This window comes from Salminus brasiliensis, chromosome 4 (genome assembly GCF_030463535.1).
Source record: "Salminus brasiliensis chromosome 4, fSalBra1.hap2, whole genome shotgun sequence".
Taxonomy (NCBI): domain Eukaryota; kingdom Metazoa; phylum Chordata; class Actinopteri; order Characiformes; family Bryconidae; genus Salminus; species Salminus brasiliensis.
Window position 1 is genome coordinate 36,201,715 of NC_132881.1, and position 16,204 is coordinate 36,217,918.

Genomic DNA, 16,204 nt, shown 5'->3' on the forward strand with positions numbered 1-16,204 from the left:
AATGACCAAATTCCTTTGTAAATTTGATGACTGGAAACTCATTGGAAACATATAAAACAAATATTATGACATAAAAAAAGGGGGAAAATATGTATTGTCTCGCATATTTTTATACTGATGGAAAAAAAAAAACATCCTAACAAGGACACAGTTCCCTTTTAATGGCCCATAATTTCCACCTGTGAAGCACTAAAGTCCTTGCTTGTAATTGACACATTTTCTTGTTTAGGGATTATTGGTCACGCTCCAAACCTGAAGCCAATTGAGATGTCCAATTAAATATATAGTAAAATCAATAATGACTAAATACAATTAGTAAAATAAATAAAATAACATGATAAACTAAATGAAGTATGATAACATTAACTGAAATGCACCAAAATTGGACTAAAACTAAGATCAGTGAAAACAGTGGACATGCATAGTCCCCTCTGAGTGGACATGCTTAGAGATTAGAAGTATTAAAAGGTCCGGTGATTGAGCTGGTACACTGTAGCTACAAGCAGATTTTCCCAGCACAGTAATATTTCCCGGAAAGTACCTGAAGGGAGGCATTGTTGTGATGTACGATGGCAGGGGACCAGAGAGCCCTTTGTAAATAAACGGAAACCAGTGTGTTTCCTGACGACCAACCAGCCTTTCCATCACACTGATGAAGGTCTCCAGTAATGAACTTCAAAGCTGAGTGATACACAGAACCTGGAGATATAAAGGTTTTTGCAGATGCAAATCCGTGTATCGTGTCACTATAATCCAGGATAGACTGGAATTCTCGTCTAAAGATCTTTTCTTCGTGTGCATCGGAAAGCCCTTTTTGTTTTGACACATGAATGGATCAGTAATCAGAAAAAGGAGCTACATCACAACACTCCGACACTTCACAAGGCCACTCCTCATAACTCATAAATGTTTGAGCAACATGTAGACTTTTGAATGGGCCTACTTATAAGCCATCAGTCATCTTAGTGTTTCTAACCTTGCTCTAACTCTCATCTCCTTGCTAACTCTCCTCTGTGTAACAGGTCTTCAGGCTGGAACTCTGAAGCTTTCTGCTCCTGAAGCCTGTCCTTCTAAAGTCTACAAACTGATGACTCGCTGTTGGGCTCCCAGTCCTAAAGAGAGGCCATCCTTCAGCGAGCTGGTCCAGGCCCTGGGGGACATTCCTCTGGACAGCAAGGTGTGAGGAGCCCATCTGCAACTCATTCCACTTGTTGTGGTGGAGCCAAATCTGTCCATTTCTGCTCTGATACAATCACAGACTCAGACTGGGTCCCACACATTTCAGGGAGCAAGAGTGTGTGAGTGACAGACGGAGAAGTTGATATCAGGGCAATTTGTCGGTATTGGTTTGCGTCTGTATGTATGTGTGTGTGTGTGTGTGTGTGTGTGTGTGTGTGTGTGTGTGTGTGAGAGAGAGAGAGAGAGAGAGAGTGTGTGATTGTGTGAGGACCCCAGAGAGTTTTATTTGCCTTAACTGTGGCATGAAAGGACACCCTGTTGCCCATTTCGATGGCCTGTTTACCCTTCATTTCACGTCTCTTCTACCCTGAGATTCTTCCTCCTCTTCGTCTCTGGAGCCTCAGGCACTTCTAGGAGCTACCTCTGCAAGGGGTACGACCTTTGACCTCAACCTTTGACCTCTGCCAGCGCAGGACAATCCCAACACATCGACGTCAGGGGCGAAGGCCCACAAAGCTGGCCACTCAGCCCATAGGGCCATTGGCAATGCTGGACTCAACAACGTGCTATTGTTTGGCTCAAGGACTTGAAGTTGCTGTGCATATTTGTTGTGTTTCTGTCATGTGTGTATGTGTGTGTATGTGTGTATGTGTGTATGTGTGTATGTGTGTGTGTGTGTGTGTGTGTGTAAGTGTGTGTGTGTGTGTGTGTGTGTGTGTGTGCTTGTGCTCGAGTTTTAGTATACAGTACTGTTCAAAAGTCACCATTCTTAATTTTATTTCCAATCAAAACAGCCATTAAAGACAAGTTATTCATTTATTACAGTCAATAAAATGTGGAAATCATATATTTAACAGATTGATAATAAAATATAAAAATAAAAAAGCCTCCAGAGCTAAATATATCATCATATTTCAATATTCAACATAGTTTACCTTTATGTACTTTCTGTTCTTATCAGGAGACTCCAAAGTTCAGTCGTAGAAGTTGTAGACTCTTCCACTTCTCATCCCAAACACATTAAGTGATCTTGATGTCTGGACTCTTAGGTGGTCATCCACTGTTCTGAGAACACCAGCAGCTGCTCTTCTGTTTGGTCTGTTTTCCTTTCTCAGTAGAAGATCATGCGAGAGTAAGGCTTGAACTATCTGATTGAGACCGTATTGGTGGTCTATCAGGCCTTGATTGATTGTTTAAATTCCACTTTGGCTCCTCTCCAATCTGATCTCCCCAAAAAGGAATAGCTTGAATGAAACGAATGAAGAACTGAAGCTGTAGTAAAGCTGAAGGGTGGAAACTTGTACTGAAAGGCTGTTTTGACTGGACATTCAACTATGAACGGATGGTCTCTGACTAGTGCACAGTACTGTAATACAAATAGAACAAGGTTTGCCATGAAGGGTGATGGCCTGTTATTTCTGGCTGTAAGCTCTGGACTCTCTGTCAGAGTCAGGATGGGGATGGAAGAACAAAATCTTAAAAAAACTCAGTCGGTGAAGACATACAGAACATGGTTTGTGTGTATGTTGCTGAAAGGAGAATGAGAGGTTTTCTGATTGTACTTTGAATTGAATATTTTTAATATTTACCTTTTTATTTTTACCTTGAGGTGCTCATATGGGACAATAATATTCCATTGGAGACAACTTGCAATACATCTTATTGCCTAAACTCCTAAAGCCATGATAAACAATGTATTCAAGATTTCTGCATAGCGGCGTTTTATAACCACATCACTGTAATTACAGTACTTGCTTGGCAAAGTCCTAGTTACACTCATTAATACAGAGACTGTGCACTAATTTCACTTAAAATGTCATTTTATATAACTGCTTATTATTTTAATGTAGAAGGACGTACGAGAGCCTTTATTTATGACGAAGGTTCTGTCTTTTTTTTATTCTTCTTTTCTTTTTTTTATACACGTTTTTTTTAAATGGAAAGGTACTCTGTGATCCTTTTATACAGATGTATGTATTTAACCCATTGTAACATCTCATTTTGCAGTTTGGGAAGTGTTGTAGGCTGACCCGTTGGGTAAGTGGACGTTTCAGTGGTCGCTACCAACTGTAAAGACCACAAGTGCCTAGGACATGAAGGAATATTTACTGTTGTTTCTTTTACAGTTTATTCACAGTACAGTTGCCTCTTTGTTTTGTTTTAATGAACGGTTTTATATGTAATCTTTTCTTATGTTTATTTTTTTGTTTGTCTGTTCATTTCTGTGAACAAATACATAGCCCATGCCTCTTTTTTAAGTACGTACATGCTAGGCACTCACACCTAGAATGCTTTTTTTGTTATTCTACTTAGCAAAGGTCACAATAAACACAATGTATGCTGCTCTTATTAAACGTTCACGTTTGTAATGGCTGGCTTGTTTTTCCTGAACTGATGCAAACTTCTCACTGAGGTTGCTGCTCCTTACCATTACATTTTCCAGCGAACATGTCCATATGGGGCCTGTATGAGTTGCCCAACTGGGTTTTAAGTTTTGTCCTCAGGTTCTATGTTGACCCCGCAGGGTCAGTGACGGTATCTGAAAGGATTAAACTTGGGCCCCGTCTGGGTGGTACACTGCACATGGGGCCTTGATGGGACCCGTGTGAGATTAAAGTGGACTGTAACAATGGGACCCATTTGGGAAGAAAATCATATGTACAAGCCCACCTGAAACCCACCTAGCCCACGGCCCACTCGTGAGGATACTGTCTGGGTTCCTTGCAGGTTTCACCCCCACCACCTTATTCAGCTAACCAAGCACCGCTGAAGGCAATAATTAAATTACACTATGTCCAAATGTTTGTGGACGCCTCTTCTAATAAATACATTCACCTACTTTAGTTGCACCCATTGCTGACATTTTATGTATTATGAATAGAATAGGACACTCTGGAGCAGATAAACATGAACCTCTCGGCACCATGTCTAATACCAGACATAAGTTAGAAGGATATAAAGCCCCCCTGGGACTGAGCAGTGGAACTGTGTTCTCTGGAATGAATGATGCTCCATCCAATACTTGTGGGATGTGTTCTTACTGACCTCACTTAAGCTCTTGTCACTGAATACGATTAAATTCTCACAGCAGTGAGGATTCAAAATCTAGTAGAAAACCTTCCCTGGGCAGTAGAAACAGGGATAAACAAAATATTTTTTTAATACACTTGATTTTGGAAGAAACCGTGAATGACCAGGTTTCTCAATACTTTTGTCTTTATAGTGTAGATCAGGTGAGGTTGATTAGGCCGGGAGATAAAGTAGAGGGGAGGATGCTACAACACATTTTGAGATCCCACTACAGAGGGATCCTAATGTTAGACCTACCCCTAACTTTACCTTCAACCCAAAGGCGTAGTCCTAAAACTCTAAGCCTAGTACCTAGGTAATCAAGCTGAGTTTCAGCCCAGTTTCACCTGAGCATCTCAACATCATCTATGCTTCTAATTCCTGGGTTGGGCTTCCTGAAAGCATCTCAGCACACAGGCGTTTCTTAGTTGGTCGAGCAAGCGTCACACAGAACACCCTCTCTACTACTGGGGCTGAGTTAAAATCTCAACACTAGACCCAGAGCCATGATTGGTGCACTGCTTGATCTGATCACTAGAGGGCGCCGTGGGTTGTCGTGTCCGGTCCAGTGTTGTTAAGATAATCAGCTGATATTAGGCTTCTAATCTAAGTCTCAATCGCAAATGCTTTCCTGTGGAATGCTTTCTAGTGCTGTTTTTGGACGTAGCATTTGTCATACTTGCTGCAGTTGGAGCTTGGGCCTTCATTATTGTTCGGCCTGTGTTATCACAGGCCCTCTTCATGTGACATTACTGGTTCCCACCATAAAAGGCTGGTCGTGTGCTCGACGGCGTTTTTCTCCTGCTGTCTATTGAGTCATCAGTAGGTGTTCGTTGTTGATGTAGGAGCGCTTCGTGAGTCCTGCGTCTTTTACCGTGGAAAGAAAGCCCTGTGCTTTCACACACACACACGCACACACACACACACACACACGCGCGCGCACACACACACAGCACTTCAAGTGTTTCTCCCTCTCACCTTAGACTGAATAATGCATTTTGTAGTAGGCTTGTCTTTTGTTCTCGGTTAATGTGGCCTTGCTTTTCTTTTACCTGGCAGGGTATACAATTAGAGGCTTGCTCAGACCTCCTTTTGAGTATTTATGTGTGTGTCAGAAATGTTAATAAGCAGTATATTACATTAAGACACATTCCATATATTTATTATTTATCATCCATGTTTTTGAAAGCAAAAATCACTTTTATCTGACAAATTAGGTTTATAATGAATTGCAGCATTAATACATTATTTGTTTAGCATTGTAAGGAGGGTCTGCAAGGCCCCAAACGTATTTTTTAATTATTATTATTATTTTATGGTTAATATTATTAATATTATTATTTGGTATTTACTGATCATAACAATTTTTGTTATGGTTTTTGGGGGTTTTAGACGCCCATTAAAACCCGGTTATTTCCTCTGAATGAAACACGCTGATTTCCTGTATTGGGGGGCTCTGCTGTTATTGGCTGGTTTACGGCACGTTAAAGCCACGTACCATAACATAGCCTGATAAACCTTAGCATAGCTTTGCTTTTAATAGACCATCCAGCAAGAAAATGACCTTCAATTAATTCAGAAATATGGCAGTGTGGTTTGCTGGCTAACTCACTGTTGCTCAAGCTAGTGCTCCAGTACAGGCTAATGGTTTAAGCTGCTATGCAACTGTTGTGTTTTTCCATAAGTCTTTGGTGTAAAATGACATAAGTGATGATATAAGGAGTCCAGTGAAGGCATCAGAGGTCTAGCTGACCCAGGCCTCCTATTTGTCTGCACTGCAGTTGCAAAACATCAGGCCAGTTTCAGGATGTTGTTTTAGCTTTGCTATACAGTGTCAAATCACACACAGTATGAGACAGAAGTTTTTAAGTGGTTTTTCCGTCCTTTTTTGTTTTGAGAGGCAGAGAGGCATTATTTTACAGCACTTAATCAAATCTCTCACTTAGGTATTTAATGAATATGTATTTCACTCCACTTATGCAGCCGTTATCTCAACCTAATGCATCTTTACAACGTTACCATGGGAACTAGTTGCACCGCCATTGTAGTCTGTTAGGATTGTGTTAAAGGTTGTGAGTGTGTGTGTGTTTTTTGTTTGTTTATTCACTTAAATTATTTTTAATGGCTGTTTAAAATCCTGGATGCACTTCACACATGAAATGCGATCTTTTCTAAAGTGGTCGTTATTTGAAGACCCACAAAATAACCCGCCGAAATCGTGTTTATATTGGCGTGGTGAGGAGAAATAAGGCTTGGGTTAAATTGGTGTAATTTGCCAGTGAGGATATTTACTTCACACTGTGTCTGTCATTCATAGTCCAAAATTATTTATGACCAGCAGAGTATGTGGGGGTCTCCCTCCACCCCCCCTCCCCCCTCCCGCGATGACGTCGGCGTGAGCGCAACCGTTTTGGTATGTATTCAAATGAGCCCGCCGCTTTGACCAATGACGTGCTAAGCCGTTCCCTCGCGGACCAATCGGAGGGCGTCACTGTGACTCACCAAATAAGGAGAGACAACTCCTTAAAAGGAAGCGTTGTATCTCTTTATATGGAGGAAAGTAGATCTGCACGGACATATTCGTCCACTGCCAGGAAGACTATTACTGAAATAAAGGAATCCAACGTTTATGATTCTGCGTAAAAACGTGTATTTGGCGAAGGATTGCGGGATAGGCCTGTGAGGGTTGTGTGTTTCTGCGGACCGCGGTCGACATTTTACACGTTTACGGTGTGAACTACATGACATGGCGGATTAATCGCGAGTGTGCTCTCCGCGTTTTCCTTTTAGAGAAAGTGCACGGCGAGTTGTGGAAAGAGGGGGGGGCGACTGAAGCGGGTTGAAGGGGCTCGGAGGGGGCAGCATCACTTTGGAAAGTTCGCTTTGGTAGTCACTCAGGCTCATTCTGAGAGAGAGGGAGAGAGGGAGAGAGTGAGGGAGAGAGAGGCTGTGTGTGTGTGTGTGCGCGCGCGCCTGTGGTGTGTTTGGGTTTGCCTGTAAGGTGGTCCTGTTGAATGTGTCTGCATTACGGCTTGATTGACCACACACTCGCCCACCACAGGCTGACTGGACATTCTGGTAGCGTTTCGTTTCCCCCTGAGTAGGATGTTATCCAGCCAGGCTGGCTCGACGTTGAGTGGAAACGGGTCAGCGTCAGGGAACAGCGCGGCACACGGGGCTGTGGTGGTGGGCAGCGGCGGGCTTCGGCCGGGGCTCGCGCGGACAGGCGGTCAGGCGGTAGCCGGGGTGAACGTCGGTGCTTTCGGCGGCGCTCCCGTGGGGATGTTGGGGGGTAACGGGCCCGGGAGAGGCGGCGTCAGAGCCGGGAACGGCGGCACCGGGCTGAGCGCGCTGCAGGCTGGAGGTGGCCAGGTAGGCATGGGGGCTCTCGGCGCAGGGGTAGTGGGAATCCCCGGCAGGTTTGAGCGGGATAAAGAAGGGGCTCCACAGGCGTGCAGCGCCTCGGACGCGGACTCCGACTCCGGGGACGACGATGAGCCCATGGCTGGGGACAGCCGGAGGGGGGTGAAGCGAGAGAGGGCCGAGATGGAAGGCGCCATGCCCGGCCAGGAGGCCGGCGTACCTCCAGGGGGGTACGGTGTAGTGTCCGGCGGAGTGGCTGGAGCAAAGCCAGGCAAAAAAACACGTGGGCGCGTCAAGATTAAGATGGAGTTCATAGACAACAAGTTGCGACGATACACAACTTTCAGCAAGAGAAAGACGGGCATCATGAAGAAGGTGAGTTGTCCCTCTTAACTGTCGGGACAGTTTATTTCACAGACCCTTTTCCTTTAATGTAGGCAGTCATTTAGGACTCACACGAACATCAGCCTATATCGAGAGTGGTGCTTCGTCTTTAACAGTGATGAAGACAGCAAGCATCATTCCTCCTGAGATGTTGAGGAGGCATCATGTGTGCCTGAAGTTGCAGGACCAATAACACGTGATTAAAGGCCCAAATCTGCCTGTTGCATTTATAACACCTCCAGCTGTGATGAAAACAAATGTCTTCAGGAATGTGATTAGGACTTTGTCTTTCCACTGCAACTTAACTCATCTCTGTCTCTCTCTCTCTCTCTCTCTCTCTCTCTCTCTCTCTCTCTCTATGTCTCTCTCTCTGCTGTAATGGGGACTGCAGTATTGCATGTCCTCTCCTCTGGCACATGGTGACTGGAAGTCACAACAGACCCCACTGGCTGTGGGCTTTAAATAGATTAGAGCAACTGACATTCTCTATTTCTGACTACCCTTCTTTAAAACACACACACACACACACACACACACACACACAGGGTTTGGCCTACATGAAGAGTATCCTTCATCAATGGAGCTTAACTCCAATATTTCAGAAATCCAGTTTTGAATATTTGCCATTGCGTTGTTCCTCCTGTGTGTTTTGGCAAGTTGTGACTGAAGTTTAGTCTCAGAGGGCCTGTGAGAAACGTAATCCATACCAGTTTACTTACTTGTGAAAATAAAGCTCTGGAGCTTTAAGAAACAAGAGAAACTGAAGACCGTATTTCAGTAAATTGCCGGTGACCTGTGCAGACTCACTGTAGCAGGTCATTGGCTCAGTACCAATACACTGAGGAAGCTAACTCTCCACGTCTGCCTTCTGCCTTCTTTCCTCTAGGCCTCGTATGGGTCAGGAGACTGATCTGTGATACGATCCTCCTTCATACGTATTACAGTTCAAACAAGACAGGGTTTCTCAGTCTACATCACTTTTACCATGTTTTACCATGAAATGCATGAAATGGTTTGGTGAGTGCAGTGCAGGATTGCTGTTTGTTTTTTCTGGCGATGATCGTGGAAATGGGTCATTAAATTAACTGGACCCTTTTTTTCTGTGATAAAATGCAAACATACAAAAGAACAACATTAGACGTAATATCTTTCCAATCTGTGTGCAAATGATGCTTTTTATGAAGGTTCTGCATTACTGCCATGGTTGCACTTCTCTGATGAAGATTTTTAATGAAGCCTCAGATGGGCCAGTTGTGAGAAGCAAGACCCAGTGGGCATGCAGCCCTTCTTTCTCTAAAGTATAGAAGTGCATTTCTCCTTTACTGACCACCACTTAGCGCGCAGAGACCCATAGGAAAAAGCAGGACGCCTGGTACCCAGGAAAACGTTGCATACCGAGTGAATAGGGACTTTCTTTTAATTAGTAATCGGGTTGCTAATAGTTAGTTTTAATCTTTAGTGAATAATTAAATACTGTAGAAATGCTGCTGTGCTCTCGCCATGATTACAGTAAGAGTGGAGTAATCTTGGAATAAGGCTCTGTTTATTTCTGTGCTGGTCAAAAGGCAACAGTGAATACCAGTTGACCCGAACTTCTGTTTGCTGTAAATAGGAACGTATGGAATCAGCACCCGGCAAATCTGCACCCGACAGATGTTTAGATTTGACCGATACATCAAACTGGCATTAGATTATCATTAGTAAGCTCTACAAATAAATGTTCCATTCCTTCTTAATGTTAATTTAGGTCATTTTCATGCATCAGCATCAATGTTTGATCAAACGTTTAGGCACTTGAGAAAATGTTATATAACAAGCTATTAATTTGGCATTGATTGATTATTTGCTTTAAATATTAGATTCAATATAAGTCATAATGTTTTGCACACAGTATTGAATGTAGTGCAGGGCCTGCTTGGTAATCAGTGGCTCATTTGGTGATTCTGAACAAATCTAGAACCAAGTCTTTGTACTTCAAACTAACTGAACATATTTGCTGTGAATTTATTCTAATGCACTTCTTATATAATGCCTAATCATATTACATAGTTTATAATACTTATAAACCTGCTTACTTGGGAGGTGTGTGTTTAGGTTTATTGGACCAGTTTAGTGTTTTCTGGAACCAAGTCCATTTTAATGCTGTACTGGGATGTTGGGTGATCACCACCCCAACTCCTCCTAAAAGTCATACATTAAGCACCATCATTCCAGAGAACACACCGTTCCACTGCTCCACAGCTCAATGCTGGGGGCTTTATATCCGTCTATCCCACGCCTGGCTTGGTGCCACTAGGTTCATATTCATCCTATCCTCCTATTCTTTTGGCAGTACTGCTCTACAGGGACTAGTTGAGCGGTGTTTGTGCATTTGCACATCTTTTGTCAGTGGCTGAATGCATTCATTAGGAGGAGTGTCCACAAACATTTGGACCATTGCAAAGTACTGTTCATGGAATTATAGTAAATATAAAATCACAGCAGTCATAAATGCTTTCTTTTTCCATTGGACTTTGGCTGTGGTCTCAGTGACCTGTAGCAGACCATCACCTGTCCTTGTTCTTCTGGTCAGTGTGTCAGTTTGCACCCCTTCTTGCATGGTGCGTGGTGACAGCTGTTTAAAGGGGTAGGTGATGTCACTGCAGAAGAGTTCAGGAATGCAGTGTTCTCGTGGCAGGGCGCTCATAACCACTTGAATTGTTACTGCGTGCTCTTCTCACACCAGCAGCCAACTGGATGCCTCACACAGCCTGATAGGAATTATACTATTGCTCTGGAGTCGAACAGTCTAACTTAGGGATGCGCAGATCCTGCCTTTTCTGTTCAGATTCAGATACCAATACATAAACATTGCACATCGACCGATACCGATCCAATACCACTGTAGAATGAATAAACCATAACCATGTGGGAGAGACTTAAGGCATCCGGATGGACATAAACATTAATTTTTGTAAAACAAACTATAACATTAACACAGATATAAATGAACTGAATTGCTGTTTATTTTTTTCTGAAATAGGGCTGGACCATGGGGCAGTGGTGTCTTGGCTCAGGATTTTTATTCTTTTAATTCTTTAAAAAAAATGTATTCTTTTATTCCTTACGTTGATTTTGGACACTTCTGGGCCAATGTCTGCCTACATGTGTGCCTGTGTGTGCAAGACCCCAACCCCCCTCCCCGCTCGCCCCCTCCTCCCTGCACTGCTCTTGAGTAAACAGGGCAGGCTGCTGAAGGCGATGTGTGTGTGGATTTTAGCTGTTTGCTATGATCTGTGTATCATATCTGCAGGGTCACTCTGATCCTGAGTTATAAAGCATAGAATACTGACGGTGTGAGAATTGTGTTCAGTGAATGGATCGATTTAATTATCCAATACCCGATCCAGCTAAATCTGTTCATGTCAGGACCAATATTCGATTTCGCTTGTGTAATAACTATATTAATAATAATCTATTTACTGTAGACTTGTTAGAAAACATTCTCAAACAATGCCTTTCTAGGGAAAGGAAAGGGAGAGGAGGTCTGCAAATATGAGATTTGATATTTGATTGCTGTTGGTACACTGGTAGTACTGTGGTACACAGTATACTGAGGAGCACAACATTTTATGAAATCACCAAAACAAACAAACAAGCAAATTATACGAATGTAGAGTAAAGCTTTACTGTTTTCCAGATTGGTCAGTAAAGAACGCAGCTCTGTAAGCTGACCTTTGTTCTGGTGATGGCGGTGCAGCACATGGCTGTCTTTACGTTCAGGTGATGTGTACAGTAAGAGCGAGAGCAGAGCATGCCGACGCTTCAGAGTGTTCCTGCTGAAAGCCAGAGCTGTGCGCAGCTTAGCATTCCTGCTCAACCAACAACACATAAATTCAACCTCAGCAGAAAAAAAAGGTTGTCTTCTACCAGCACGAATATCAAGACACAGAAATCATCTTTTTTTAATGACCTGTCTTCTGACTCATAGTCCAGCATCTTTTTATTGTGGAAACAAAGGAGAGTTTATGTACTTAGTGTTTAATCAGAGGCCAAGTTCCCTTAAGTCTTCAGTACAATCATCAAATCTTTTTTTCCTTTCTTTTCTTCAAAAACAGCAACAGATTGGAACGCAGTAGCCACAGTCTCCGACTCTGGGTTTGTGTGGGCTGAAGACTGTAGGATGTGCCTTGTGGTATCAATTTGCACCTTTCTTTGGTTGGTAATATTGAAGCAGTCTCAGAAAAATGTACAATGTGCAAGTTGGTTTTTTTAGTGCCTTTGAGCGCAAACTACTAACCAAACACTATACTCATTGTGCCTTACACTGTAACCATGTCCCTGCAGTTTTGCACAGTAATGATGCTGTGTCCAGGCAACCGTCGCTCCCTCTTCAATAGACACTAGTGTGATACTGACATTTTGATGCAGCACATCCTTTTAGCTACAAGTAGACCAGACAGTGACTAAACTAAAATAACCTAAACTGTAAATGAGTTCTAGTGTACTCACAACTCTGTAAAATACAACCTCCAATCCACAAAGGTGCAGTGGAACAGCCACCCGACGTCACAGTAAAAGTGATGGTACACGCAGTGAACAGTAAGCATGCTCCATCTACATGAAGAGTTTTGCTGCAAAATACACCATCTGTACTTTTCTCTGATGATAATGCCAAGCCTCAGATTCCAGGTGATAATTGTGAATAGGCATTGCTGTGAAATCAGCCCTCCTCTTTGATGAATGTCTGTTGTTTTTTTTCCCTAGGAAATCGCAGCCATGAAGGTGTGTTGAAAATGAAGCAGTAATTCAGACTTAACCTTGCATGTAGATTCCGTTAGAAAATCAGTAACCATAAGCAAAGGTGTTGAATGTGGAATAGCTCTGAAAGGACAGCTTCAGATTCCTGTTCTTTATTATCCATAAGCAAGCAAAGCATAGGGCTTGGCAAAAGCTAGTGCCACTCGCTGCAGGGGCTTGTTAGAGTTAGAGTTCTGGCCAGGGCTGCTGAAGGTCAGTTTAAAACCTAGATTTATTTTGACAGGAATAGAATTTTTAATATCCTGCTACACTCGTTATGACGCAGGCCGAATTTGGATGCATTGCCTCACTTTGTAAAGCTCTGAAGCCATACTGGATGTATAAACAGCTCAACATCCAATAGTTCAATTAGTCATGGTCTCTAATATATATATATATATATGTATATATATATGTATATACAATAGATATATATTTAGAAATATATTTAGATATTTAGACAGACAAACCAGCAATTTCCCTTCTGATATGTGTTCAGCTGCAGTTTGGTGGTCAACAGAGGTAGTCCAGTATGTTATTGAGGAAAAGGGACGAACGATGGAGAGAGGAGATGGTAAAGCTGGTCTGCTAGAATTTGCTTTTGGCGTAATGTGGATTCCTGTTTGCTTCCCTGGCTTTTGCCTTGTCGTGTGCCACTTTTGAGCTCACCTTCTGTGGACAGTGGCACAGTGATTTGCTGCACTCCAGTCTTCCAGGTGTCACAATATTCTCCTGAAATGGCCGTTGTGTTTGACCACATTACAGAGTTTAAATTAGGACCGGGCGATATGTTAAAAATACTGGATCACGATATTTAAAAAGACAATACTTTTTTCACCAATTTTTCACAATACTCAATATTTTCCATGATGCATCTAATCACAAACCAAGCACATCAGTAGCAACAGATAGTTAGAAACTATTTTTGGGTAGTGATCAGATATTCCCATACTGAATACAGTGATTTTTATTAAGTTTGTAGTTCAAACCTGCAGTTGATCAGTGTGTATTAAGCGCTAATGATATCCTCGATATGCTTAGTAAAAAGTTATCACGATGCAATAAAATATCGCCATATTGACAGCCCTAGTTTAAAAATCGTTTGTCAAGACTGACAAACCTGCTGGTATCCAGGTTTACTAAATAGAAGCATATCAAGAATCTTGGATCAGAAGTCGCTGGTACCAACTTGGAAAATCTTTACAGTGGAATGCAGTGTTTGAGGTGGTCTCACTGTGGTCTTATACCACAGTTTGCTTGAGCTGTGCTCTTCCGGTTCTAAGCAAAGTGAAACTAGCTTACTCAATGTTGCTCGTTTCTCACAGGACATGTGTGTTATAGAAAAGAAACCTTGCTTTAGTGCAAGATCCTCACCATGACCCCTTGGTGCAGGAAGAGTCTAATCAGCCGGGCTGTAACATGGCAAAAAAAAAAAGAAATGGGACGTATTCAGCTGTGATTTCTTGATCCCATCCAGGCATAGTTTAATGGATGAAGTATGGGCTGTTTTAAGCCTGAGCTAGTTCCAATCCGTTGTTTTTACTGTTCTAGCAGAGTGCCTTCTGGCTTCCTCTAGACGTCATTAGGAGACATTATTCACTGCTCAGAGATGAGCTTTCTCAGAAGATAACAAATCACTTCACAGTCTGCAAAGTTTCAGAAAACTGAAATGTAATATCGCAAAGGCCAGTGGTCAAATTACAAATTGCAGATGCTCAGCATTAAGGTACTTTGATTGGGTCTAAGGCCACAAAACATTGCGTCTTGGGGAAATTCTGAAAGTACTGCACAGACAGTTCATTGGTTTCTTGCCTATGTGGATTGTGCTTAGCAGGGAATGGTTTGCAAAGTGCCTATTCTTTACTCCTCACAATTAACTTAATGGTGCATTGGCTTGGTAATGATGTCCTCTCTGTTCTGATCCAAATCAAACGTATTTGTCAGAAGAGTTAATTGTGTTCTTGGAGTGCTCTTTATAATGCCTTTTCTGCTTACAGAAACCGCTACACAATCACCCTCCTGGCTAATCACTCAGTAAATGAGACATTTTTATTGTTTAGTGTTCTGAGGTATGTGTAATAGTCATGCAGTGGACTAGGTAAGGCCCACTTTTTCACTAGTCTTGCTGTCAACAAAAGCAGCACTTTTTTCTGGTTTTATTCAGCACAGCAGCTGCTTTTTACATAGTTTGAAAATGCATGTTGAATTTAAATTGAACAGCAGAGAGTTCATGCCTACATGCATATAAACTATGAACTAGCTATAAACTTTAAATGACTGTGTAATAGAATTGTAATAATTTCAAATGGGGATGCACTGATTAAGATAATGCTGATCATGCAAGTGTGTGTGTGTGTGTGTGTGTGTGTGTGTGTGTGTGTGTGTGTGTGTGTGTGTGTGTTTTGTATCATCACGAGCATTAATGCTATGCCAATGCCCCATTTACCCACCCAGCAGCACCTCAAGCCCCTGCGCCTTACATTCTGCAGCAGCCCCTTCACCACAGAGAATACAATCAGTCTCCCAGTATCACAAGACACTATTTTCAGAGCCTTATCTTCTGTTGTTTTACTTGTGTTTCAGCCATACGTCAGAGTTCATGAGTGCCGCTCTGTTAGACTGAAGCTGTTTTCTCAGCTCACTACCTCCAGCCTCAGGCCTGCATTTCATATGTTATCAGTTGGTAAACATCAGTGTGAAATGCAAAACCACAAACTCTGCTCTCTTCAGTGACTATCACCCCTGGGACTGTTTCTCGGCTCTGTGAGATGTATTTCTTAGATCAGTGCCAAATCGATGTCTTATCGTGCGAGTTGGGTAGGCCACCAAGGCCATGCACAAGTCATGCATTGTAGGTTTTACACTGCTATGAGTGCCAGCTTGCACTGCTGCATTTTGTATGTGGCGTTACATTAGTTGGACAAAATGATCTGGTATTGTTAAAAATATTACATTTAAAAAGCACTAATAAACATTTAAAATAATTAATTATAATATATTTTATTTATTATAATTTATTAATATCTAGGTTTAATAACCTAGAATATCAATGGGTCAAACACACAATCTATTGCCAGCTCTTCTACTGGTTATTGTTCAGATGATAACCAGGCACACACAAGGTTTGAAGGCATCTGCACAGTGATCTAGTGATTCTTCTCAAAAACTCTTCTGGGAAGGCTTTACACTAAATGTTGAAACACTGCTGTGAGGGTTTGATTGCATTCAGGAATAAGATCATTAGAGCACGAGGTCAGCTGCTGATTTTAGATGATTAGATTAGATTACATTTGGTTCTCAAATGGCACTCCAACTCACCCCAGAGGTATTCCATGTTACTCCATCACTTCAGAGAACACAGTTCCACTGCTCTATAGCCCAGTGCTTGGGGTCTTAATACCCCTCCAGCTGACACTTTTTGCATTTGGCA

General features: G+C 42.3%; 2 protein-coding genes across 3 annotated transcripts in view; both read left to right on the plus strand.

The window, feature by feature from the left end:
• ptk7b (protein tyrosine kinase 7b) overlaps positions 1–3,548 on the plus strand; it is a 119,141-nt gene extending 115,593 nt beyond the window's left edge. Inside the window, exon 20 of the mRNA XM_072678254.1 lies at positions 1,023–3,548. Coding sequence (XP_072534355.1) covers positions 1,023–1,183 — 161 coding nt within the window. The 3' untranslated portion in view covers positions 1,184–3,548. The remainder of the gene's footprint in view (positions 1–1,022) is intronic.
• A 3,555-nt stretch (positions 3,549–7,103) lies between these two features.
• srfb (serum response factor b) overlaps positions 7,104–16,204 on the plus strand; it is a 31,482-nt gene continuing 22,381 nt past the window's right edge. Inside the window, exon 1 of one of the 2 annotated variants that reach the window (XM_072678258.1) lies at positions 7,104–7,986. In XM_072678258.1, coding sequence (XP_072534359.1) covers positions 7,354–7,986 — 633 coding nt within the window. In that variant the 5' untranslated portion in view covers positions 7,104–7,353. The remainder of the gene's footprint in view (positions 7,987–16,204) is intronic. The other variant, XM_072678256.1, reaches the window with a different exon arrangement.